Source organism: Podarcis gaigeae, assembly GCF_964106915.1.
Source record: "Podarcis gaigeae genome assembly, chromosome: 1".
Taxonomy (NCBI): domain Eukaryota; kingdom Metazoa; phylum Chordata; class Lepidosauria; order Squamata; family Lacertidae; genus Podarcis; species Podarcis gaigeae.
The window spans coordinates 67002971-67030540 of NC_139678.1; the positions used below are offsets into that span (position 1 = coordinate 67002971).

Sequence of the window (27570 nt, forward strand, 5' to 3'; positions counted from 1 at the left end):
CTTTATTAGAAACCTCAGTTTCCCAACCATCACATAAATATTAAATGTCCATCATCGGTTCAATAGGAGAATGCACCATGTGATTTGATAAACCATATTTATTTGTATTTTTTAAAAAAAAATAGTAAAGATTCAGGAAAATTACAGAAGTATGGAAGGATCCTGGACGTATATTAGGATCTTGGGATAGGAGGAATCCGTGGTGTAGTAGTAAATTATGAACAGCTGAAACTCTTCATGACATTCCCCTCCTCCAAGATACCCCCCCCCCCAGTCAGGTCCCTTCCAAGACTCTACAAGTAAAGTTAACCAGGCAGTGCTGGCACTATGACTTCAATACCAAGTCAGGTTATCTTACCCTCTTGCTTTGCTTAACATCCAGCCATATTAAGAGTTCAATGGCACCACCCACCCAACCCAATGACATCTACTTTCCTTGCCCTTGCTTCAAACTACAGGCAGTTGAGAGTGTGCTTTTAAAAAAGATCATACACCCATTTAAAGAACAGTTATCTTTACTGTGGGTAAAGATGGGATGCGGGTGGCGATGTGGGTAAAACCTCAGCGCCTAGGGCTTGCCGATTGCATGGTCGGCGGTTCAAATCCCCACGGCGGGGTGAGCTCCCGTCGTTCGGTCCCAGCGCCTGCCCACCTAGCAGTTCGAAAGCACCCCCGGGTGCAAGTAGATAAATAGGTACCGCTTTATAGGGGGAAGGTAAACGGCGCTTCCGTGTGCTGCGCTGGTGCTGGCTCGCCAGAGCAGCTTTGTCACGCTGGCCACGTGACCCGGAAGTGTCTCCAGACAGCGCTGGCCCCCGGCCTGTTAAGTGAGATGGGCGCACAACCCTAGAGTTGGACACGACTGGCCCGTACGGGCAGGAGTACCTTTACTATCTTTACTGTAAGGCTGTAGTGACCATTCCAGGTTACAGTAAATCTATGAATTATCCTTAATCTTCATCAAGTGCTTCTACCTAAGTAATCATTAAATGCACACAGAAACTTAAATATGCACACACCAATCAAACCTTTATTAATAAATGAATATCCCAATGTGAGGACAGAACAGATGTTTCCATGTGTGGGGGGGCGGGGTTTGCAAACCTGCTTTTTTTGACTAAGACTCTGGAGCATGAAGAAAAGAAACTGAAAGTACATGTGCTTCTTCTAGATGTCTGAAAGTGATCTTACTGTCATATGGCATGATAAATTAAAAAATGCATATTAATAGATTTTTTAAAAAATAATTTATGTTACCTTACATTATAAAAAAATATTCACATGAAACATTTCATTGGGGAAAACTCACATGCTCCCAGTAAGTTCAATGTGACTTACTCCTAGGAAACTGTGCATAGAATTGCAGCAACATTATTTATAAATGGAAATGTCCAAAGCTGCACTGATATATTTTACGCATGTGAAGGCTATGTCTTCTTCTTCAAATTATGAAACATGCAGTCCATGAACTCTAGAACAAAGCTGTCAAGTCACATGGTTTAGCTGTTGATCTTCATTCCTGGCTTGAGGAGTCTGCAAAAGAGGCAAGACAGTCAAGTCTAAGTATAAAACAGCCAAGAGATCATATCCATCTAATTATAATGATGCTGTGGCAAACTTGTTATGGGCAAATGACCTAGGATCATTTAGGTCGACCCCCACCAAGAGCACAGGACCAGAGGGCAGGTGCAAAAATTATGCCTCTCCATTCTGGCTCAGAGTGGCTGGGAGCCCTCCTGCCTGTCTGCATGCTCTCTGAGCTGCTCCTCCACTGCTCTGGGTGGCTGGGCAAGGGATGCAAGTTCTCTGGGCACCTTGGCAGAGCAGTGCTATTAGAAGTGTGGGAGGAGGGAACAAAGAATGATGGAGAGAACCAGCAAGAGTTGCAGGAAGAGGAAAAAGACAGAAGCAAAAGTAGTGAGTGGAAGGAGGCAGGGAAGCAGATGGACCAATGGCAGAGGAGGAGAGGAGGTGGAGCAGACCCTGATGGCCATGAAGGAAGTCACTGGCAGAGCGTGAAAGGTGACAAAAAGCAAAGTTTTTTGTTCTTTCCCAGCTTTGGAGGCACAGATATCTCCTTGTGAAAAATGCAAGGGGTGGGGGTGGGGGTGTATGTACTGATACAGCAACTTACCAAGGGTGCCAGTGAGCCTAGGTCTGCCTCTGGTTATGGGGAAAGCAGCCCTCTCTAAAAATGGCTTTTAATTAAGTGCTACTACCACTTGTGATGAATTCAAAAAGACCCCAGAGGTTGTGTTCCTAGCAGTTCAAAACACTTCACACTTGTGTTCCAGTTTCAATAGGTGAACACAATTTTGTGAGTCTTGGGACCCCAGCCTAGGGTCAGTGTTGGTGCAGCCACAGTTGATTGGAAGAGATGGAGGAATAATTTTAATATACAGAACTAAGAGAGAAGTGGGAAGAGGGAAGGCAAACAGGAAAAGGCCATAGGGAGGTTGAGGGAGAAATGGAGTTTTAGACAGGTGCCTCACATGGGTTAAGAACCTCTAATTAGAGTGTTTGACAAGGTGGATCATTCATGGATTAAGCCTGCATGGTATCACTGCAATAAAATACATTGGCATGGGAAATAATGTAGTCATTGCTTAACCTGATGGCCTACTATACACTTTCAGATGACCAATAACTGTAAAGCAGCAACTGTTTTGGTTCGCTTGAGCAAAATCAAGCAAGAGTATTGTGGAGGCCTGAAGGCCAATTTATTGTGGAACAAGCCTTTGTGGCAGAGCTAGGGTCTTCATCAACGTAAGGAGGGGCAGTCATGGCCTTACTGTAGTATGTGTGGTAGGCAGAGCGAGAGGAGGTGTTAGGAGCAGAACTGGCTCCTGCAGTAGGAGACCAGACATTTTTCAGGGCTGGACTTTGGTAATATGGCACCCTGTGAGGACAAAATTTGGCATCCCCTCCCTAAATTTTCCTTGTTTTCACTCCCTCCTCCCTCTTGCCTTCTGTTCTGCGTATCCATATAAATATAGGTATGATGGTGATGATGATGATGATGATGATGCACTCCCTCTGCTCAGCAACCTGTGCAGATGAACCCCCCTCGCTCCCTAAATCCAGTGCTACGTCTTCATGCTGTCTCCCCACTTTCTGTTTCTCTCATCCAACAAGACCCTGAGTAGCCTGGTGATTCTCCAGAGGAGGTGAACACACATGTGATGTGTTTATGTTGCCTTCTTGTGGCCAAAGACAAGAAGCACAGGACTTCGTCCCAGAGCAGGTGCATGTGTGCAATTACATTAGCACTGCTTCCATCTCCTCTAACACGTGCAGGGGGTGCCAGTAGGTCTGTGACACTTCTATACAGCCCCACATGTCTGTGGGAGCATACTGGACATCCCTCCTTAGAAAGCGTCCCTCCAGATTGGATGCTGTTGTTAAAATAAACACAGATGCCTACTGGTTCCATATATGTGCTGACCAATCCAATTGGTGAAAGACGCAACATTTGTATAAACTCCTGGATAGCCAGTTCTTCCACAACCATGGCCCCAGCTTATTATTCCATTAAGGGTGTAGTAGCTTGACTCTTCTGATGGACAAACCAGTGGACCTCCTGAATCACCCTAATAAAAATGAACAGAGCTTAAAGTCAATGTATACCTATTTGTAAGTTGACGAGGAAAGATACTTTCAAGAGCCATCAGTGTGACCTCAGTTTACACATTCTGCATTTTCTAAATATTAAGGGGTATTGCTATTCGTGTCCTTATCTTCAGACTGTAGGCTAAAGCTAGCAACGAAGAAATGAATGCAGTGCCTGTCTCCTGCAACCACCACTGTTGCCAGCTTTAAGCTGCTCATTCTTTTATCATTTGCCAGCACACAGGTATGACAGCAAGTAGGTACTCAACAGAGTGAAAGATAGCAATCTATAGAGCTCTGTTTCTGGATGGTTATGGTAAGAGACACTATTGCAGAGTAAGGAATAAGGAATTGTGACCAAAAATAATAATATTTCAGATGAGGTTTCCTGCCAACAAAACAGTTCCACTGACATTCATATGAAACCTTCAAGCAGTTATAGACCAGATGCTGCAGCAAAGTGATGCTTTCCTGACTGCCTCACCCCTCACTCTGAAGAAGGGCCCTCTTCCTCAGAATGATGCAGAGCATGGCAATGTCATTGCCACTAAGATAACAGCAAAACACTGTTTAAAAAGCAGTGGGGAGGTGAGGGAACCACAGAAGGTAGAAATGGAGAGGCCACTAGCAGGAGAAATCATGAGATATTGATTAATATCCACTGTCCTTGTTCAATAGCTTTCTCACTCATGGCTTTGCACGTGCAAAAATCAAACATGCTTACGAGATCTTAGAAGAACAGATATTTCATCTCAGCTTCTACCATGACATTAATTAATTAGAAGAGTAAATTAATTAATTTACTCTCATGGGGTAAATTTGCCTATCCCTAGTTTCATTTTCCACTCTGTGTTTTAGTACTTGGTAGTTATGGCTACACAAGAACCAGAAGAAGCTTTGCCTTGGCTCTAATAAAGTTATGGGTCCCTGTTTTGCTGGGTGTTTGCAGAATTATTGCACAGACCTTGTTAATTCCTGGTTGAATAGAATACATTTACTCTGACTGCTTACTGTACATGCATCCTTTCCTCCTTCAGTAGGAAATCCGGCACAGAACATCCGCTTATTCAGACCACCCGGATGGTTCATATAGTATTTCTGACATTCTTCAGAAACCAAAATAGGAACTTCAAGTTGATGGAGTTTTCTTGAAAGTTCTCCATCTTGAGGGGTTAAAAAGAGCACACTCAGCAAAAACTAAGATTCAGATATAAGCTCCTTAAATGTGAACTTAATTCTTTTGCAGTCCACATTTTCAGCTCATGAACCCCTCTTCTCCACTAGTCCCTAATGAAAAAGGAATGGCTAGCAATCATTCTGGCTAATCGATGAACACAAAATTCTTACTGAAAGGAAAATGCACTCACCTTCATAATGAATGCCCCAACCTGTAATGACACACACCCTGGAAGCCTCAACCTTTTCGTCTTTCTCAGGCAGACACACAGGACGAACATAATGATTGAATTCTAAAGGCTCAGTGAGTTCCACCAGTGCAATGTCTGAATCTGTAGTCGTGGTGTTAAAATCTGGATGCAGAATGTATTGTTTGACCAATCTTTTCTGGAAATAGGAAAGCACAGCAGGATGATACATGGGAAGATGTCAGCAGCTCAAAGACTGCTCTACTCCTCTCCCCCCCCCTTTTCCCCCAACCTTATACTGTATACAACATTAAAGTGTCACATCAAACAAAACCAGTTTTAGAAAGGACTTTATGATATGAAAGTAGAGACAATGCTTGTACTATTGTAACCCAAGAAAATCCTTAATAAAAACAATTTTTACAAACACATTTCAGGTAGTTTATGCAATTGTCCGGACTCGGAATGACTAAGTGTAGCACAATCACTGTTTTAGAAAGAGAAGTTTTCTTTTTGTGATTGGCAGTCATAGAACAACATGCATACTGGTAATAACCTACTTCACTATAAAGTCCATCATGACAGATAGATAGACAGACAGATGTATTTGAAAATGCACTTCATGTAAAACTCTTTTTCATTTTGCTCCCACAGTCTTGGGGGAGGGGATAGAATTCTTTGTGCATGTTGCAGGATAAGGACATGTTCCTTCCATAAATACAGAATAACTTGTACTAACCTGACTATTGTACTCTTGTTCTCCGAGGTCGTGAACTCCAGCAACCACACTCCAAAAATCTCCGTATTTTTCCCTTTACAGAGAATGTAATTGGTTAAAACAAACCCGAAAGTTTCTTCCAACAGTCTGTCCCACACATTTTCATTCAAGCATGATAATATGTTACTCCCATCCACACAGGCTTTCCAAATACACACAGAATAGGAACAAATTTGATTTGCACTGAAGTCTAAATAAAGCGGGACTTCCTTCTGAGTAGATGCCCACATTATTTGTGGGTACCAGAGGAATATAAATCCTTCGGTCTCTTGCAATTTGGTATGTAGTCTGCCAAGAGCCAAACCTACACACGTTTTCATTTATCTGCATGTTTTGCTATCCCTAGTTACTCTGAGGGTGATGACTGGTCTTCAGAACTTCTGGGGTGTTACCTTCTTTGAATTCTTCTAGTATGGTGAAAAATGGGGGTTGGGAGTTCATGTTATGGGAGATAGTGACATATTTTTAAAAAATCCATAGGAGGCAGCAGGCTCTGTTTTCAAGCAGGGCATCTTCTCCATAGACATGTACAGAATTGCACTCTAAGCATACCAGTCTTCAGCTAATGCCTTCCAGGTGGATTACTCTCATAACCCCAGCCAGCACAATAGTCTAAATCTTCAGCAGGCTGGCGAAGGATGTTATATACACTTATCAACATGTAGTCATAAGCAGACATTCATAGGGCAACACTCTAAATAATGCATTTGTTAATGTGCTTTCCAAACCGTTCAGGTGCTGTGAACTATTGTTGCTAAAGCATAACATAGTACTTACATCCCTTTAAAACAGTGAGCAGCAGTCACCACCCATGTGCTTGTAAGAACTGCCCCTCCGCAGATGTTTTCTCCCAAAATCTGTATGCTTGCCTGCCAAGGCCAAGAATATGGTACAGCTTCTTCGCCTCCAACTATCCGACTGAAAAGAAACCTGGGCTGGTTGAATGCTACTCCACAAATGTCAGCTGGCAACATAGAAAAGAGGAAAAGCTATTGCACATTGGAAAAAGCAACAACCAACAACTTGTGCCTATTACGGAATAAGGCTGCCCACATATAAGTTTCACCACTCCTCCTCTCTCCCTTCTTTTCTTCCCCAACTTTATACTGTATATACAACACTCAAATGTACAAGATCTGTAGAAAAGACTTCACAAACTGAAAAAGACACGATGCATGTGCTTTTGTAAACCAATAAAATCTTTAATAAAAATTGTTTTTTTAAAAAGGGGGGAAAGGAAAAAGCTGCCCACATTTGGCTGATTCTACAGAGGCAGTTTCTATTTAATATGAAAGTCCCACAGGATTTAGTAGGACTTGCAGGCAAAGGATAGGATGGCATTTCAGCGGTGGCTAATGAAGCAGTTCATTGGCCAGGACAACCAGCAGCCACAGCATGGGGATGATGGAGGAGGGAGCCTTGCCATCTCTCTCTCTCTCTTTTGGTTCCAGGAGCCACTACTGGTGGGAAGGAGCAGCTGTCCCAGGCAAGTTTACATTTGGTGATCTTAGCAGCCTGCTTAGTCTTACAACAGGGGTCACAAACTTTTTCAGCCGGGGGCCGGTCCACTGTCCCTCAGACCTTGTGGGAGGCCGGACTATATTTTGAAAAAAAATAATGAACGAATTCCTATGCCCCACAAATAACCCAGAGATGCATTTTAAATAAAAGGACACATTCTACTCACGTAAAAACATGCTGATTCCCAGACCGTCCACGGGCCGGATTTAGAAGGCGATTGGGCCAGATCCGGCCCCTGGGCCTTAGTTTGCCTACCCATGTCTTACACTAACATAGTAACAGCAACAACTGTTGAATTTACAGACCACTTTGCAAAATATTTTTTTTAAAATAATATTTATTAAGAGTTTCCAATTACAACCAAAAAAAAAAAAAACATCCAAATTTAGAATCTTGTTTTCCATAACATCTTTCCAGGACTTCCCCTCCCCTCCCCCTCTTGTATTCCAATTCTTACTTATAAATTCAGCAATTTCTTATCCCAAATTTTAAACTTATTGTCATTGACCCAATTTAAAAATATTTTCCCATCTCCTAAAATCGACCTGTTCCCTTCCACGCGTTCCCCCCTTTAACATACATTACAAATTAAAATATAATGGAATAAAATGTAGTTTAACACCCTTTGGATTCCAAATTTCCCTCCCCCTTTTCCCAGTTGCGTTCCCAAAATTTATCAACATCTGATGTCTTCCTGGAGCTCCCACAATTTATTTAAGCCATAATCCTTTACCAGTCATCTTTAATTTCGAATGTCCAATCTTGGAAGGAGTCTGTCTCAAAAAGGCCCATTTTTTCCATCCAGATTTTTATACATTAGGAGTAAAAACTCCAATTTTATTTCTTTAAACCTTTCAAATCTGGATGTCCCAAATGTTCCCTCTTCCAACTTTATCCAATTCTTGTTATTCTTGTTATTCTTGTTGTTCTTGTTGATCTCTCTCCTTTTCTTTTCTTTTTCTTTCCTTTCCTGTTTTCCTGCACAAATGTTCTAATTCCAAAAGCTTCAAATTCAGCTGCAGAGACTCTGTTATTCAGGAACGAAACATAATGCCAAGTCCCTTCCATTTTTCAATAGATAAGTCTATTGTCTTCTTTAGTATGTCAGCCTCTGTAGTCAAAATAGTGTTCCATTTCTGCAGTTTCCCAGGAGATAGAAAGTTCCATTCAAATTCCATGTCAACAACTTGTAGTATCCCTCTGTTCCTCTAGGTGGGTTGCAATAACTCAGTTCCCTTCCAGATCACCCCAATCAGTCCAAATAACTTGTTATTCCTTGTTTTTAAACAATTTGTATCCAATTTATAACAAATGTAACCGGCAAAGTCCTTGTAACAAAGTTCTCATTTTGTTCTTCTGCTTTGACAGCTCTTTGACAGCTGTCAAAACCTCTCTTTGTCTTCTCCCGGCGCTCTCGCAAAACGCTCCCAGGGTTCCGGGGGGGGGGGTTACTTTTACATCAATTCCACTTTTCTCCTCCAGCTCAGCCTTATAGTTTTCCGTCGCGAAATTAATATCTTTGTAAAAATAGGGTTGCACTCGATCTTAGATGTCAAATCCTTTGCTTTAACTCCTCTACAACAGGGGGGGGCTGACTTCCTTTTTGCGCCTCCCCGCTCGCTCCAATTTTTTTAAAAAATTATCCCCCTTTTTAGTCCAGGTTCCAATTACTCACGGGTTATTCTTTTAGGTCCAAATTTTCAATAGAAGAAGTCAGAGCTCTCCGTCGAATGGCATGCGGCTTCGCTCGGCAGGGGAAGCGGAGGACTCAAAGCACCACCACCACCCCTGTCACCCGTTCCGTAGCCTTTAAAAAGGCTCCTTCGCGGGCCGGGGGGAGTGCAAAAGGTGCCAGCCGAGTCACCATGTCCATGGGTTTCAGCGCCCATGGTTTTTGAGGGTCCCCGCGTCGCCGGCGCGGTAGGACCCAGCCCCTGCCGAGCAGGCTCCCTCCGGAGCTCGGAGGGAGTCCACCATTCGGTGATGGCGCCAACCCGGAAGTCCCCACTTTGCAAAATAAACCCATAAATGTACTCAGTAAAAACAGAATTAAACACAGGATCACACATCCCAAGAACAATAAAATCAGTTAAACCAACTCTAAAACAGGTAGGTAGCTGTGTTGGTCTGATGTAGTAGAAATAAAAATAAACAATTGTCCAGTAGCACCTTATAGACCAACTAAGTTTGTTCTGGTATAAGCTTTCGTGTGCATGTATCTGAAGAAGTGTGCATGCACATGAAAGCTTATACCAGAACAAACTTAGTTGGTCTATAAGGTGCTACTGGGCATTTTTATTTTTAGGTTTATTTCAACTCTAAAACAGTCAGGCTATCCATACAAATTTGAAAAACAGAACAAGTTCCTCAGATATAAAACTGATCTTCCATAAAATGACTGGGATGCACCTCGGGGAAAGCCTTCCTAAACCAAAATGTCTTCCGTAGGCACCTAAACGTCATCACACGAGGTGCCTGTCTGATTTCAGCTGGTAATTGATTCCAGAGAGCTGGAGCTGCAACACTAAAAGCCCAATTTCTAGTTCAGGGTAAGTGCATCTCTGGGGCGTGTGGTATTCTCAGCAACGCTCCATTTGAGAAGCGCAGTTGCCAGGGAGGGATACAGCGGACAAGACTTTATGGTGGTGCCAAGTTTTTTAGGGCTTTAAATGATCAAAGCAAAATGTGAATGGTTCCTGGTAGCATATTGGCAGCCAGCGCATCTCCTTTAGCAGAAGCATTACATGGTGTCAATGGGGTACCACAATCAGCAATTTAGCTACTGCATTCTGAGCCAGCAGCAGCTTCTAGGTTAAGTCAAAGGTAATCCCAGAACAGAGCATCCTGCAGTAATCCAAGGTCACAGTGGCCAAGCCATCTCAGTCCAGGAACAGCTGCAGCTGCCTAACCAACCAAAGCTGGCAAAAGATTCCCTTAGCCACCAAGGTCACCTGTTTTGCCAGGAGTTAAACTCAGTTCACTGGCCCTCATCCAGCCCGCAGCTGTGGTCAGATACTGGTCCAGAGCCTGCATGACCACTCCAAGTTCAGACATTATAGAGAGACAGAGTCATGCATCATCAGCATACTAATAATACTTTGCTCCATATCCCCCCAATGATCCTTCCAGGTGTCTTCATATAGATGTTATTTAACACTGCGATAAGATAGAGTCCTGCAGCATCCCATAGCATAAATGCCCTATGGACCCTGCAGGTAGGACCAGAACTACCATAAACTACCCTGACACCAGTTTCACAGAGCTGGTCTGGGAGGATACCATGGCTGATGGTATAACAAGCCACACTGAGATGAAGCAAAATAATTAGACTCTCCTTGTTTTTCTCCCAGAGAAAAACACAGAGCTGGTCTGGGAGGATACCATGGCTGATGGTATAACAAGCCACACTGAGATGAAGCAAAATAATTAGACTCTCCTTGTTTTTCTCCCAGTGGAGGCCATTCATCCGGACAAGCTAGGCTGATTTGACCTCTAAACCAGGCCAACCAGACTGAAATTGGTCCGGCTAACCAGTTTCCTCCAAGAACATCTCCAGCTGTTCTGCCACAACCTTCTCAGTCATCTTCCCAAGAATCGGTGTCCTAGAAATTGGCCAATGACTATTTCAAGTGCTACCCCTTTCACCACGCCCTGAAGCTGCCCAAGGATGCCCTCCTGGCTAGGTTTCATTTACCATGATCCAGAATGAGCATAATCAAGATTCATGCTTGTTCTGCATGAACTATGGGATCAATATCGCTACAGTGTGATACAACTTTACCCTCAAAATGTCATATAAACAGTGGGCCACAGAGGGCTCCAAGGCAACTCTCTCAGGCACCAGGAACCTCTGAACCATTTGGAGGAGCTCCACTAGTTGGCTAGTAGAGGATGCAATGGAGGCAGTGAAGTCTGCAATATATTTTGGATTTGCCTTATTAGGAAAACACATTTTCCAGCCAAACCTGGTGTGTATGTAGAATTTATAGAATATCTAGAATACCTATAGAATATCTATATAGAATATCAACAAACCATACCCTGGACTCCTCTCTACATTCATTTTGCCCTTTCCCTTCTCCTACCAAAGGATACCTTCACAGAAGATGATTTACCAGGAATGTCAGTTTCATTTGAGGCATCACTTATTTCCTCCGGAAGCATTACTTCACTGCTCGAATTTGATATGTTTAGATCTAGTTTCAAAAAGAAAGAGGGGAGAGTCATTGTCAGAATTCCTAAATCAACTTTCTTCTAGGGCTAGAATAATCCTCCATTTTCCATTACCTGCAACAGAGATGAATAAAAATCTGGCTTTGAATCCACCAAACGTCTCTGTCTCATCTGAATGAAACTTGACCAGCATGGTACTAGAGGAACTGACAACTGGTGCTGGGACAGCAAATCCACAGGATCGAGCTAAAGAAGGTAAGTGGCAAGGTTCACAGCAGAACAGAAATACCTTCCCTGCATCTCAGCATACAAAACGTTAAATCAAACAGGTGTCATTAAAAAATTGGCATCCTCTGTGCTGACAAACTCTTTATATTAACATTGGGGCAGATCCCATTAAACTGATGCATCGCTGGAAATCAGTACAATGAGTTCCACTAGTGAAACAGGACTTCTCCCCTGCACCCTCCACAGATCTGCTCAGGGGGGTTGGGAGAAGCCCCATAACAGGAGGAGAGGCAGGGGAGGAGGGGGAAAGTGCTCCGTCTATTAAGCAGAAATGCTTGCACTAAAATGCTTGCTCAGTGTTGTATTACACCCTGTGTGTTAGGTCACTGCTACTATTTCCTTGATACAAATTAAAGGAATTTGTAGAGTGAAAAAGTATAATGGACAGTTTCAGATGCTGATTAGAGGTTTCCCTGTGAGTTGTAATTATGCTATCGTGTGTGTGTGTGTGTGTGTGTGTGTGTGTGTGTGTAATGCAAGATTAGCCAAATACTGAAAAACAGTGTGACTACATGTGATAGCAACTGATCCCCTTGTTTAAAAGTGCAGCCTACCCCAATCACTTGCAGAAGACTTGCTCACTTGAAGTAGGGATAGGGGCCAGTTCTAAGAACCAGGTGTGTACATGGTGTGTAGTGAAACGAATCCATTTCTTGCAGCGTTGCCACACCACCCACTACTTTCCCCCCAACTGAACTTATTTTGGGTACTGAAACCCAACTGGGAAGAAAGGAATCCTGGCAATGGACTCAAATCTCATTTAGTGCACAGCATTAGAAATAAGTATAAAAAACAAACCTATTTCATTATCCTTTGCAATATTTTCATACACTGTCACTGAGTCATAAGTGCAGCCTTCATTTTCCTCCAGTTCAAAATTTTCATATGTGAGCTTCGAAAACAAAACAAAACAAAACCAACAGCAAAAAAAAAACCCTGAAGTTCATCAAACACAAAGAGGTTTAGTTTCAGATATTTTTCTTATTGGCCATAGATCATTCAGCAGTGAAACTAAATTGCTGCCCTGCCTATGGCAAGTAAGAAAATACTATTTAAACAAGGCATAGATTAATGCTGCAATAAAGGCTGGAATAAATGTGCACATGGAGCACACTTCAGATGCTTCAGATGCACATGGAGGCTTACTTCAGAATAAACATGCATAGGATTTCTCTGCACATCCCCAAATGCAAACATTATAATTTATTATAATTTACAAATCAAAGCAGATCCACAGTTTATGCTTGACTGTAGTCTACAATGCTTGCATGTATCAAAATGTGGGTAGCAACCTCTGGGGCCCCAAGGTCAAATGTCATTGTAGTCACTGGGGGCCTCCAATAAGACGTACAGATATAACGTGAATACTGGGGAGTATTAACAGATAGGACATTAATACTTGGGAGCAGAGTACACCCCAACATTTTAGAAATGCAAATTATATTGGGGTACTGATCTACGACAACATTTGTAGAAGAATGTGATGACAAAGCTGGAGATGGTTGCTGCCAGAAAGAAAAAGAGTATACTTCATTTTCTAGTGTCTGAAATTCATATTTGTATGCATCACATACAACCTACACCCCTATATTACACAAATATAGCAAAAGTGTCAGTGTCACATAAAACTACACCCAAAATGTATGAATGAGTTTGAAGAAAGACAGGTTCAAAAGACACTGAAACAAGAAAGAAAGAAAGAAAGAAAGAAAGAAAGAAAGAAAGAAAGAAAGAAAGAAAGAAAGAATCCACACACAGTGGTATTCAACTAAGATTTACTTAGAGGAGGTCTATGTACATGAAGTTTTACCCTGAGTGAAACCTAGTTGAATACTACCCACTGCATTTATATGATATCCCAATGCAAGATATTATATGTTAACTAATAATAAAACAGCACCAAAATAAGGAAGCCTCATGAGCGAAATGTTACATTGCTTGTGAAGGTTGGAATCAAACTTATGGTGTTCAGAGGAAACCCTTTGTGCTGATGCCAGTAAATCAGCCCTGCTTTGTACCTTGACCACGTGGTTTTCTGGAGCTTGAACAATCCATTGACAATCTGCCAGATTATTGTAAGCCTCGGGGTAGTGCATGCTTTGTATTGTTCCTTCCTCAAAGAGTATGGCAATAGATCCACAGCCAGAGTCTAGAAAGACAGTGAAGCAAAAGTAAAGTGAGACAATTGAAATAGTCCCTTAGCAAACTAAACCATTGAAAGCTTTTGTGGGCTCATTATGCTTATAGTAAAATATAAGGTGGTGGTTGTTTTATTTATTATTAAAGGATTGCTTCAATGGACTCCCAAGAGTCAATTTTGTAATAAGGGAACTTTCTAAATATGGGTATTTGAAGAATAGGTAGATGGTTGGGTTATGTTTGCCCTTGATTCTTATAGAAGCAGGGGTGGCCAACTCCCAAGAGACTGCAATCTACTCACAGAGTTAAAGACTGGCAGTGATCTACCCCCCTTTTTAGGGGTTCAGGTCAAAGTTGTTGAGCTTCTTTTAGGGAAGAGGAAAGCCCAGGATTTTTTGGGTGCAGGACAATAAACATTGAGCTTTCTTTAGGGGAGCCAAACTTGTTGAGCTTCTTTGGGATGAGCCAGTGATCTACCAAAGACATTCAGTGATCTACCTGTTATAGAGTCATTTTTTCCTCCAGAGGTCTTCAGAGCTAAGTCTGTAAAGGACTCATGTAGTCCACTTATATTAATAATTGTGCAACTGCTCAGTTCTTCACCATCAAACCCTTCTGTATTGCATCTCGACCATCAAACCCTTCTAATTGCATCTCGAGCAATGACTGCTAAAGCTACAAATCATAGAATCTCCCTAGAGCACTCTCATGTAAGGACTGGTAAGGTACAAAAAAAGTATCACAATCAATAAAGTAACAGATCTAGTGTCTGTAATCTATATATGTTGTGAAGCCTCCTTGGCCTCATATATTATTAGAAAGTATCAATACTTACCTTGAAGAGAAGCTGGCTCAATAGTTTGGTATATCATAGAGAACCCAGATCCATGTTCTTTGTTATCAGATACAAATTTTAGCCTTAGGCTATTGGAACCAACCAAAATCGGTAACGGGGGCTCCTTGCCACAGAATTTCCCTGAAAGACGTTAATTTTATCAATGTAATTTTCCTAATATTTACTGAGTGGTTCTGCTAATGTGAGAAGAACCTGCTTCTGAATAGGTATGCTTAGGACCATAGTATTCAAGCCAGTGGTGTGTGATCAGTGGACTAGGAAGATTAGTCCCCTAAATGTTCCCCTGGGGCCTCCTTCCTAAAATCCAGGAAGCTTCTGTCTGGCTTAGGGAGAGAGGTACAATGCTCCGATGAGTTCAAGAGTCCACCTCTGCCATCTTCCCAAAGCCCACCCTGCTTGGGGAAGAAGGCAGGAGAGCTCCAGCATACTGTCAGAGCACTGGCACCTCCTTCCCAAAGCCTGGGGTGCTTCTGTCCAGGTTAGGGAGGGAATCACAATGCTTGCCCAATGTCAGGATGTTGGGGCATCCCACATGCAATATCCCCCTGCCCCCTGTCACCTTTGCAAGCTGGCCTCTCTGGCCCTAACTGTTCCCTTTCAAAAAAATGTCACCGCACACCACTGATTCAGTTTAATTTACAACAACAATGTGTAACCTTGTGGCTATATAAGATCCAGAAGGAGAAGAGTCAACCCAAAAATGCTTTAATATACGTCAGGCTCGACCTAGCATTTGTATCCAGATTTCAGATGTGTTCATTGCAGGCATCTTAGCAGCAAAGCTTGTTTTGGGTGTCTGCCCCCCCAAACACCCCTGAATACTCAGCTCTAACTGTCTGGAGCATCATTACACATGATATCCAAAATCCCTTCAGAAAGGAAAAGCAAGGTCAGGATCGGGCCATCTCAAGCAAGAATGTGGGCAAGGCAGATGAGATAGGTGGATAACTCTTTCCTGTCTTCATTATCCTCTGCTCAGCTGGTCACGCACCATTTTCAACTGCAACTTTTGTCAATGTGAAAGTGAGTTAAGTCAATGTGGGTGAGGGCCCTCCAACATCAGTGAGGGAAAGCAAAGAGCAACTCCTCTATATTTGTACCCTCCCCATGGCTGTTGGGCATGGGTGGCCTCACTCAGTGTCAGGCATACTGGGAAGCAAAACACTACTATGGTAGCCAAGACTTCAGAGGCAAATAGGGGTCATTTTTGTGTCCATGCCACAAAATTCCCATAGGTGAAATTCCTGTTTGGACAGGTCATCAATGCACATCATGTGTTCACTTCAATACGGCATGTGCTGGCACCAAATTTTGATATCATATCCAACTTTTCAACTATACAAGAACCGCCTGCTTTTCATTTGGGAAAAAGTGCAGCCTGGTGCCTTATATATTTTGAAGAAGACACTCACCAAGGAGTCTATCGTCCTTAGAAATCACTGACAAGGCATCATAGTCACAGTACACATCGGATTCCACATCAAAGCGGGTAAAATTCAGCAGTATATGCATTCCTTCTGGGACGAGCAGAGTCCAAACACACAACCTAGATTGATGCACAAGGACTGAATTCTAGTTGGCAATCAATAAAGCACAGATGCATGAGACCAGGTACAGTTTCTGAAAAGGGACTTCAGCTACTCACTGGTTGTCCTGGTAAAAATGCTTAGGATGATCAGGGAAAACAAGCTGTCCTTCATTGCCAGGGAGTTTGCCATCTTGCACACTGCATGATGCTGTGATGTGGATATGAAGATATCAAGATTTATTGGTCTAACAGATATGCAGTGCAAAGACAGACAAAACTAAGCATTATGAAAATAATCATCTCTAATCCATACTTTTTAATCATACACAAGAAATCTTGGACTCTGCCAGTATATACTTAGTTCAGGAAGACGTCTTCCGGCACATTATACTCACCTGTAGAGCTTTTCATTCTGATATCTAATTAAAAAGGAAAAGAGAAATATCCTAGTGAAGAACTATTAATGTTATGGCAAATCAGAAATGTAATAATGAATTTTTAACAACCAAACATCCATTGTTCCCTTTGGGCCTGACTCCATATAACAAGGATGTCCTAAGCAGGCTTCCTCAAACTCGGCCCTCCAGATGTTTTGAGACTACAACTCCCATCATCCCTGACAACTGGTCCTGCTATCTAGGGATCATGGGAGTTGTAGACCAAAAACATCTGGAGGACCAAGTTTGAGGAAGCCTATCCTCAGGCAATATATTCATCAATAACTGTATTGGAACAGTTCTAAGTGGAACTCACAGTAGCTGTCATGACGGTAAAGCTGCTGAAATCAAACTGATAATAATAATTTGTAATAATTTTATTATTTGTACCCTGCCCCAGTCACTCTGGGCAGCTTCCAGCATATATAAAAACATAAGGGACTGTATTATCTGCCATACAACCCAGTCAAAGCTGCAATTATGAGCTTTACAGAAGAATCAACTTCCCCATATCACCCCAACAAGTTATATTTTTCTGTCGGGTTGGCAGCATTGAAGAAAAGATGTAGGGTTGTTGCCGACAAATTAATCCTGTTCCCAAAAGGACTTCCATTTGTGCAATGGAACTTCCATTCCCTCTCCTCCCCCCTCCACCAAATGGTCCTGGGGCTTTCTCTAACCTTCTGCAGTAGATTTCAGGGAGATGCAGGAAGAGGAGAAGGAAAGGGGCTTCCACTGCAGAAGTGATAATCCTTGTGCAAATGGGAAAACTTTGCCGGATACACTCCTTAATATGTGAATTAGGCAGAAGGTGATTAATATTGACTACCGGTGTCGATATGTTGCTGAATCCAAGGGAGCACCTTGGTAAGGTCTGTAAAAACTCCTGGTGTTCCTCTTCTGTTATACTTTTTTTTTAGGTTTTGCATCCAGCCGCGAGCACACCCATAGCCCCATGAGGTCACCCCAACCAGGGTCCAAGAACCATGCTCACGCATGCACACAAGAGATCCCCCAGAGTCACCCTGCAGGGAAAAGAAACAGATCTAAATAAGGCATATATAAAGCACTGCATGCGAGTAATTTAAGCGATCCTTCAAAAGTACACCCTGCAGTTGTCCAATGGACAGGACTGCCCCTGCCATGTGGCAGTTTGAAGTGATCTGTTTAAGGCAAAGCTATGAGGATGGGGGGATGCGGGTGGCGCTGTGGGTTAAATCACAGAGCCTAGGACTTGCCGATCAGAAGGTCGGTGGTTCGAATCCCCGTGACAGGGTGAGCTCTCGTTGCTCGGTCCTAGCTCCTGCCAACCTAGCAGTTCGAAAGCACGTCAAAGTGCAAGTAGATAAATAGGTACCGCTCCGGTGGAAAGGTAAACGGTGTTTCCGTGTGCTGCTCTGGCTCGCCAGAAGCGGCTTAGTCATGCTGGCCACATGACCCGGAAGCTGTACACCGGCTCCCCAGAGTCGGCCACGACTGGACCTAATGGTCAGGGATCCCTTTACCTTTACTATGGGGAACAGGAACAGAGGAAGGCAAGAATTTATGTCTGAACGCTACAGATGTTTTCATAGCACTGGCTGTACCAGTGGGATGGGACACCATTTGAGTTTCGCTTCAGGCAGCAGAATGTTTTGGGCCTGAAGTGCTTGCGACGGACTGCCGCTTCATGAAAAGGAGTCTAACAGTGGGTGTCAAGAGTGGAACCTGGGATCTTCTGCATGAAAAGTATGAGCTCCATCTCTTTGCTCTGTTCTTCCTCCTGGAAAGTTCCCCCGCCCCATCACAGAGATGGAATGGCAGGCAGGGAGATGGGAAGAAAAGGCTCTTCATTTTACCAACCTGGCAGGCATCCTTTCCACCATCTGGAAACCCAGCACACATTAGAGTGTCACCCTGAACAGGTTTCTTTAAAGTTGACAATGCTCTAGAACATTCACTGTGGTCTAGGATGGGCAACTCCACTTCATGCAGGACTTCAGGGAGGATACCATCTAGAAAACAAGCACACCATAGGGAACGGTTTTATAGCAAGTTACTCTATTGGTCCATTTATTCTGACAGCAGCTCTCCAGGACCTCAGACAAAGGTCTTCCCCATCACCTATTGCCCCACCTTTTATTTCTTTTAACTGGTGATGTCAGGGCTAGAACTTGGAAGACCTTCTGCATGACAAGCAGGTGCTTTGTAACCAAGATATGATCCTTTCCCCAAATGCCCAAGCCAGACAGTGAATGGTGTTGGTGAAGGAACAGTACATTAGAGCGAGGGAGACAATAATTTTTTCAGCCATTCATTCAATGTGGCTGCCACAGAAAAATATGGCAAGTGACACTACAGGAAGTAGAGCCAAGGCGAATTTTGGAATATTCAGTGTGAGGTCATTGGACATTGAAGGGAGGGGGGGGATTTAGTTATGTCCTTCCTTCCTTCCTTCCTTCCTTAAGACATTTTCAACAAAACAAAAATAAGAACAGGCTTCTGAATATTTCTTTACAGCAGTATCCAGTATTTGCTCACTAAGAAGCTTTAGTAAAGACATCAGTCTGGAGTTGAAAGTTGTACACTGGAAGAAGACATGTTTCCCCAAAGCTCCTTAATTGTGAGAAGGGTCACCTTTCTTGAGCCTCTTCAGTCTGTCATTGCTTCTCTCTTCTCTGCTGTGACGGCTTCAAAACCACTCCCCCTACCCTTCTCATTTATTATTGTACCTTTGTTTCAGCATATGGGAAGTCTTAACCAGTTGGGGATTGTGTTGCAAAGGGATGAATCACAAAACATCAACTCACATCAAAAAACTTTACACAGCTGCTTTGATATGGCCGTGCTTCCAAAAATAATAGCTTAGGCTTACTTTCTCTTAGGCGACCCCAACCAGAAGTGACACATACGTATCCTGGATCGAACGTTTCATTGGGTTCAGGAAGACATACTGGCCCAACTGTTGAACCTGCCATGAACACAGTGGCATACTGGAATATTAATGTGTGACATATTAGAATAATGTTAATTTAAGTCCCAACCCTTTTGAGCTCCAAATGAAAAGCAACATCACACAAACTGTTAAACTTTTTGGTTTTGTGTTGCTTCTCAAATGTCTGTAATTCAGAAAAACCTGAATACAAGCCCTTTCTTTCTCTCATCCATAAACAAGCCACAAAAAAATACAGTTCTATAGGACCATAAAGATTTCTGCAAGATCCCCACATCTCTCAAGTCCCAGTCCCATACAGCAGTGTGTGAGCCATTTCCCCATGATGTGACCCCACTTTGCTTAGAAAATTGCCTTATACCACATTTTTCTACTGGTTTATCTAGCTTCTGGCCGTGTGTGACTTTAAAGCACATCCATAGTGCATTTCCTGCCCCCCACCCAAGAATTCTGGGCACTGTCATTAGTCAAGTGCTGTTGGGAATTGTAACTCTCTGAATGCCCAGAATTATTTAAGGGAAAGAATGGGTTTCAAATGCACTTTTAAAGGTATTGCGTGTAACACAGTTTTAATATTGTCTACAGTGACTGGTGGTGCTCTCTCCAGGGATTCAGGACACAAACAGTAGTTACTAGACCTTTGCAGCCCTTGCAGTGGGAGCTATGCTCTGAATCCACCGGATAAATGGGTGGAAAAAACACAATTATCAAGGACATAGAAGATCAAGTCTTGCTGAAGAAGGATCAGCATGGCTTCTGCAAAGCTAAGTCCTGCCTCGCTAATCTTTCAGAGCTAATCTTTCACCCCAAAGCCAGAGGTTACTACACACACTCACATCCAGGCCAAGCACGGGACATTATCTACACAGCTATCAAAGGAGAGGTTGTCTTGTTTATCCCAGTGAGAGAGACAGAGAAGGGGAGATGGGATATGCAGAGCAATCATATTTAGAAATAAAAAGGTAAAGGTAAAGGACCCCTGACAGTTAAGTCCAATCACAGATGACTATGGGGTTGCGGCGCTCATCTCGCTTTAAAGGCCGAGGGAGCCGGCGTTTGTCCGCAGACAGTTATTCCGAGTCATGTGATCAGCATGACTAAGCTGCTTCTGGCACAACAGAACACCGAAACCAGAGTAGTGCATGGAAGCGCTGTTTACCTTCCCGCCAGATGTGCTTTCGAACTGCTAGGTTGGCAGGAGCTGGGACTGAGCAACAGGAGCTCACCCCATTGTGGGGATTTGAACCACCAACCTTCTGATCAGCAAGCCCAAGAGGCTCAGTGGTTTAGACCACAGCGCCACCCGCATCCTATTTAGAACTACTCAGAAGTAAATCTCACAGAGTTCAACAGGATATATTTCAGTGAAAACATGAAGAGGATTGCAGCCTTGCATTCAGTTTCTTGGGCAAGCTATTGTTTGAGCCTTTCCTTCTGTGAAATTGGGATTTAATTAGGGTTGCCATATTTCAAAAAGTGAAAATCCAGATGCAAAAGTTGTTCAGCTTTTTTGGGCAATGTTGTTTTGCTTTTTTTGCAAAATAAAAAATATGACGTTTTTGAGCTATTTTTAAGGAAATTCACCAAAATCTACACTTCCGACATGGATTGCCACTCATCCAGAACTCCCCAGACATTTAACCCCCTGGGCGCTGTTTCCAACAGTTGAATCTTGGCTATGTCTGGGAAACTGTGGATGCATGACAACTCTAATTTAACTGTAGTATGTGGGACCCGATATGTAGCCATATGGGATCTCCCCCAAAAGACAATCTCAGTTTGTTAACCACATTCCACACATCAGAAACTTTGCAGTGGTATCCTTTACAATTTCTCAAATTCTCAAATGTACCCAGGGGTGCAAAAAGATTAGTCAGATTGAGAGACCATGCTATTTGAAGGACTGCCTGCCGAGGCATTAAGACCACTGCAGACTAGCAGGTACCAGAAATAAGATTTTCTCAGTGGGAGGCCTACATCTGTGAAACTGCCCCCTTGAGAAGATCACTGTACCAGCTGCTTTCATTGTTTTTTAAACACCTCAATATTTTTTTATTACCGTTTGTGTTTGTCTGAATTGTGTTGTATGGGGATGGAGTGGGGGAACAGCCTCCTGCTAGTCCTTTTAAGTGCATGGCTTTACATGTTGACATTATGATTATTGTCTTCCAGCTCTGCTTGTGGGCTTCCCAGAAGCATTTGCTTGGCCACTGTGAGAAACAGGATGTCAGATTCTGTGGTTTGATCCAACAAGGTTCTTTGGGGGGCGGGGAGACACCTGCTTTGCAAGATCTCTCTCCTCTTTGCTTCCTGTACTCTCAGTTCAGCACACTAGAGAGAGATTGTGATAAATTACTTGGTGGGCATGCCAGTACTTTATTTGCCACATTTTTCTTGGCAGCCGATTTGGCAATGCCCACAGCTTGATTCATGACCAAGTCACATGGCCCAACTGGCATGCTGAGAGTGGTTGAGTTGTAAAGCTGGTCATATGGCAAATCAATCACACTACACTCGCCTTGAGAAACAAATTAATCTACACAGTCCACAATATCCCCTTCAATTTGGTCCTAGGAGTTCTCCTGAATAAAGCAATGAAAAGGCACCAGTTCTGGCAATGAAATTTGTATCAGCATGATTCACCTATGCTTTCTGATAATAAATTATTTTCCCTTGAGTATTACAAATAATGTTTATAACAGGCAGGTAATTGTAGACAAGATTACCATATTTAAAGTGACCGTTCATTCTCAGAAGGGCAATGTCATAATCCATTGGTTTCTTCACATTAAATTTTGGGTGTCTGGTGATAGATTTTACATGTAGGGTTTGCTCTTCCTGCTCTTTCTGGCGCAAATCATGCTCTCCAGCAGTTACAGTCAGTGAACCAAGCAGGTATCTGCATAGTGGTAGAAAACCATTATAAAAAAAGGGGGCGGAACTGATTTTCATCTTTTGAAACAAAGCCAAACAAAATACAGAAATAGCATCACATAGCACCAAACCCTAAATATTTCATTTATGCATTTATATTTATTTTATGACTTTATATACTGCCCTTCAGTAGCTGCTTTCAGGTGCAGTGCACATTTTTTTTAAAAGCTGTGAAAAATATATAACAAAACAACAACCTGGAATTTTTGGCCTTCAAGTGAAATTCCCCATCTGCACCTGCTTACAAAAGAATAGAATTCTCTATCTGTACCTGCTTACAACGCAGTGAGCAGCTGTGATTATCCACTGAGAGGAAACAAGGGTTCCTCCACAGAAATGACGATTATTCCGTTTCAAGGAAACCTGTGCCATAAAGAGAACATGTCACATTAGAAAATGCAAACCTTTTCTTATCGCATCTGCAAAAGCAAGACAGAAAACAGAAGAGGCGCATGCATGTCCCAACATGGTGATTGTTGGCATTCACATTTGAATGTTTACAATCCTGAATGAATTTTGCTAATGTCTGAAAATAGTGGGGGGGGGGTGTATGCATGCACGCAAGCACACACACACACACACACACACACACACACACACACACACCAAATTACTAGGGATATGCAGCAGTAGTGAATGCTAACTATCACATTCTCCTATAGAACTCTTAGTTTTCAGAGCTTCTCAATATCTGTCTTGCAATGCAAACATTCACATGCAAAGAAGTGATAAGTAGACAGTACTAAAATCATCCTGCCACCTTAGTATTTTTCTCCCCCCCCTCCCTATGTTACAGAGAATGTCTACATTTACATGTTAACCTTCATGCTCATCATATCTTAGTCGTTCCCTGTAGCAGAAAGAATGAGGGGAAGGGGAAAGGAGACAAAATAAGTATTATGTGGAATATTGGAACCAGACGTACTGTTGGAGATTCCCATAGAAGCCTGTGTCAAAGTTGCCAGGCATGTGTGTGGAGGAGTTATTTATTTTAGGAAACTTCAGATAAATGGTCCAAGGAGGCTTGGTGAAGCAGAAGGTGACTCATTCTCAGTCCCCTCTCTAGCTAGAAGGAGGCAGCAAGCTAGTTGAGAACAGAGAACAAAAGAAGCATTCTGGGGCAATCAGATTACAAGACACATACATAGAAGCTGGAAAAGATCAAGGCCTTTTGGGCTTTTGCTTCTTTCTGGAGATCTGATGTGGGGAAGCAGTCTTGGCTATCATCTGTTTAAATACTTAAGCTGTGTCTCCCCCTATGTTCTACTTGTATATCTGCAAAATTCAAATATTACAGGGCACTCATTAAAAAGAAACACTTCTTTTACCACTGATTTTTGATCTGAAAGATCTGTTTAAATAGTAGACCATATACTCTTACAGACTCCCTTTCACTGAAAATTAAGGCTACAATCCTAGACCTTGTTTACTTGGGTGTGAGCACCATTAAGCTCAATGGGTCTTACTTCTGAGTAGACATGCTTAGGGTTGTATTCTCAGCGTATCTTCCGATGGGGCTTCATAGTATTTATTTTTTTATTAAATTTATATCTTGCCCTTCTTCCCAAAGGGAGCTCCAGGTAGCAAAGAAGTGACTGAACAACAAAAACATATTGAAAACTAAGCAAACTTCAGATTTCAACCTTTAATTCAGTTTCCATGGACAAACTTTAATGCAAAAGGACTCAAGTTCAATCCCAGGAAGCTGCAGGTAAAAAAATTCAGCTAGGCAATATGAAAGATCCCGCCTGAGACGATGCAGATCTGCTGCCAACATAGATAATACTGGACCAACGGACCAATCATCTGGCTCAGTTTAAGGCAGCTTCCTATGTATGTCCCTAGAAGCATGAAGAGGTCAAAATACGTTTTGGGCAAGGGCAAGCTTTGTCCCACCTGTTGGATTTCTGAAAGAGAAATAAAGGTCTATTTCTCATCAGGGAACCCCAGGCAAAGGGTGTTTTGAGGGCATGAATTACTTTTCCCGAGATAGGCCACTGCTTATGGGTTTGAAGCTATTGTTTGTATTTTCCCAAATGGTAGGCCTGTCGCAGTTTCTTAAAATCACTCCTGCTTTGTAGGCAATATATGAATCACAACCGTTTTCCAGCAACCAAGAGAGAACGGAGATTGTTCTTGCCACCTGCAAGCAATACCCTGGTTTTTTTGGGGGCCCCCTCACTTCCATGATAAGCTAGGCCAGCCTTCCGCAAAAGTCTACTGACTTCCAGATGTTTGGGGCTACAACTCCCATGAGCACTAGTCAGCATGGCCAATGGGCAGAGGTGATGGGAGCTGTAGTCTGGGACATCCAGCGGGCACCAGGTGGAGGAAAGCTGAGCTGGAGACCTTAGATCTTGGACTAAAGATGTAACTGGGAGGGATATGCTCACCTGCCATGGGTGAGAACCTTGTTGCACCTGGGTCCCGCCAACAATCCGAGAGAGATAGCTATAAAGATGCCATGAATTTGCATCCACTTTCTGCCCACACTTGGAATCTGAAAGGCATAAAAAGAAGAGACAAGAGTGCAGAAAATGGAGAAGGAGGGCAAGACAGCTGGATGTCATTCTCCAGTTTTTTCCATAAGATGCCAAATAACTTTTCACTTCCAGATGGTACTAATTGAAGTTTTCCCATTAATATCCAATAATTTATATTATTACTAATCTTAGGCTGTTATCCTTCATCTATGTATGTCAGAGTAATCCCACTGAACTCAGTATAACTTACTTCTGAGTAGAGAAGGCTTGCACTGCAAGTCACTATGAATGCAGTGAGTAAAACTCAAGTTACTAGCAAAAACAATCAACACTCAAGGTTCTAAATTTGAGAAGTGCACTCAAACTTTGTGTTTTCATTCTGCTGGTTGACCTTTGCAAAGAAAAATAGCTCAAGATATATGTGTATGTTTAACATACATAGCAACATCTATGCACAGTCAGACCTCTATAGAAATGGTCTTATTGGGATTTCAGATGGACTACCTTTATCCAGCAGGGGAATAAAAAAGAGAACCCAGGCTTCAAGGTGTGTTTGTCATAGCTTATTTTGGAAATATACACAGTGGTTAACAAGTTACATTCTCATGCCAAATAGAAGTGAAATATCTTCACAGAAGTGAAATGGAACTGAAATATCACTCTCCGGAAAGGTTTGCTACAGCTAGAAACCACTGCGAAGTTGTATCAGATTTGGCTTTATCAAAGGTCCAGCAGCACTTCTGTTTGCCTCTATGGCTTCTATCTATCACATAAACATCAAAACTGATATATGAATAAGTAAAGTTCAGAAAAATATATTCATTGCTGTCATACAAAGTTTCATGAATAGACTATGTCCAGGATCATAAATGAAGTATGCACTATAATACATTTGTTATTCTTTAAGAAGAAACAAGTAGTGATTTCACTGTTTTGATGCATGAATTCCACATGGTGACTCTTCTGAAAAATTCATATACAATACAGGCCTGTCCAAAGTCTAAAAAAAAGCTCAACAACTTCAATCCTAAAGAAAAGGTTAACAACTTTGGTCGGCCATCACGGCACTTCACTTCATTAAATCTGGCCCTCTCTGAAAAAAAGTTTGGACACCACTTATACATGCAATGGCCTGCTTTTCTTGCATTACATTATGCATGTAGCTGCTGTCACAGGGCATCTGAATCAACTCTCAGTTTTGTCAGTCAATAAATAGCCATTTGCTCCTTAGGCAAGGCAGTTTGGACTAGGGGAGGGAAATCACTACACCCCATGCAGAAGAACTGCAGCTGGGATGAAATTGAGAACTTTTTTTTTAAAAAAAAAAAAGCTCCTAGATTACTGCTATTTTTGAGTGGGATTCAATCACATGGGCAAATTCAGGTTTCACACTTATAATGGATTGGAAAGTCTTGCACAACAAACCCGCTTCTTCAAAAGACTGAACTTTCTGCAGTAAGGAAAGCAAGGGGGAAATGCACTGGGAAATGTGAAATGACATTGTGCCAATGCAAGTGTTATCAAACCTCCGCACAAACGGATCAAAATGAATGCTCATTGAACAGCCAACGCCTAATCTCCCTCAAAACAAATCAGGCTGGAGGCACTCCGAGTGAAGATAACATCTATTAATCATGCAGTAATATGGATCCATGCCGTTAGAAAACATTTAAAGACAAGCACGAAATCATAGCCATACCTTGCTGATTAGACATTGGTGCAGAGCTTCCTTCTCTAAGATACACTGTCCCAAGCATAAGTAACAGCAGATCGCCCGGGGACACTGGCATTTTCAGGCTGTAAGTGACTAAGTTGAACAGAGTGGAGAACTTTATAGGAGCAAAGAAGAAGCTATAACACAGTGGGAGAGCAGTAGCAGCATGATTAAAGTGTAGGTTACTCATTAATCCAGCTGTAAAGCTTTTAACCAGGCATTACTAAATTTTCCCACATTTAACCAAGCATGATTCCTTTTCAGTTCTCAAGGGACTGTGGGTTTAAAACAAAAGCCTGCTAAATACTGAGTTTGACTGTCTCAAGAGATCAGCCTATACATTAAAAAGAACAATAAATGCAGACCTCCCCCCCCCCCCCGGCTGGTCATCACACAAAGTCCTTTACCAGCTTAGCTGATTATTTAGAACTCCAGTTTAATTACAGCTGTTTCCAAGCTGTTTCCATCTGCATCTGATTTCTTTCCTTCTTTTCTTTAATAGATTTGAGAGCAAAATAACACTCTATGCTGACACTACAACCCTAATTAATTTACTAGGGAACCTAATGTGATTGAATCCACTTGAACTTATTACTAGCTTGTTTGGTTAAATATCTCATCCTAGGAGCACATTTTCAATAAAACACAGTTGCTAGTTCTGCTATATTTATGCATGGATGGCATGAATGTTGTGCAAAATTACAAGATAAAGCCTTCAGTTGCACAGAAATTATAGCCTAAATAAAGGAATATAAAACAGCTGGAGAACCAGGGTAGTAAAGTGGTTAGCATAATGGATGATGACTTGGGAAAC

General features: G+C 42.3%; 1 protein-coding gene across 1 annotated transcript; it reads right to left on the bottom strand.

The window, feature by feature from the left end:
* Nucleotides 1–1012: 1012 nt before the first annotated feature.
* On the bottom strand, nt 1013–26946 carry OVCH2 (ovochymase 2; the record flags this gene model as incomplete). Its single annotated transcript, XM_083725066.1, has 21 exons — nt 1013–1533; nt 3425–3590; nt 4621–4772; nt 4977–5172; nt 5713–5785; nt 6529–6715; nt 11388–11468; nt 11560–11691; nt 12532–12625; nt 13752–13882; nt 14708–14848; nt 16141–16274; nt 16374–16464; nt 16652–16675; nt 17523–17718; nt 18536–18687; nt 19548–19643; nt 22352–22524; nt 22831–22922; nt 24953–25059; nt 26742–26946. The coding sequence occupies 21 exons, from the start codon at nt 26944–26946 to the stop codon at nt 1514–1516; spliced, it is 2643 nt and encodes an 880-aa protein (XP_083581192.1). The 3' UTR covers nt 1013–1513.
* Between the last annotated feature and the right edge of the window lie 624 nt (nt 26947–27570).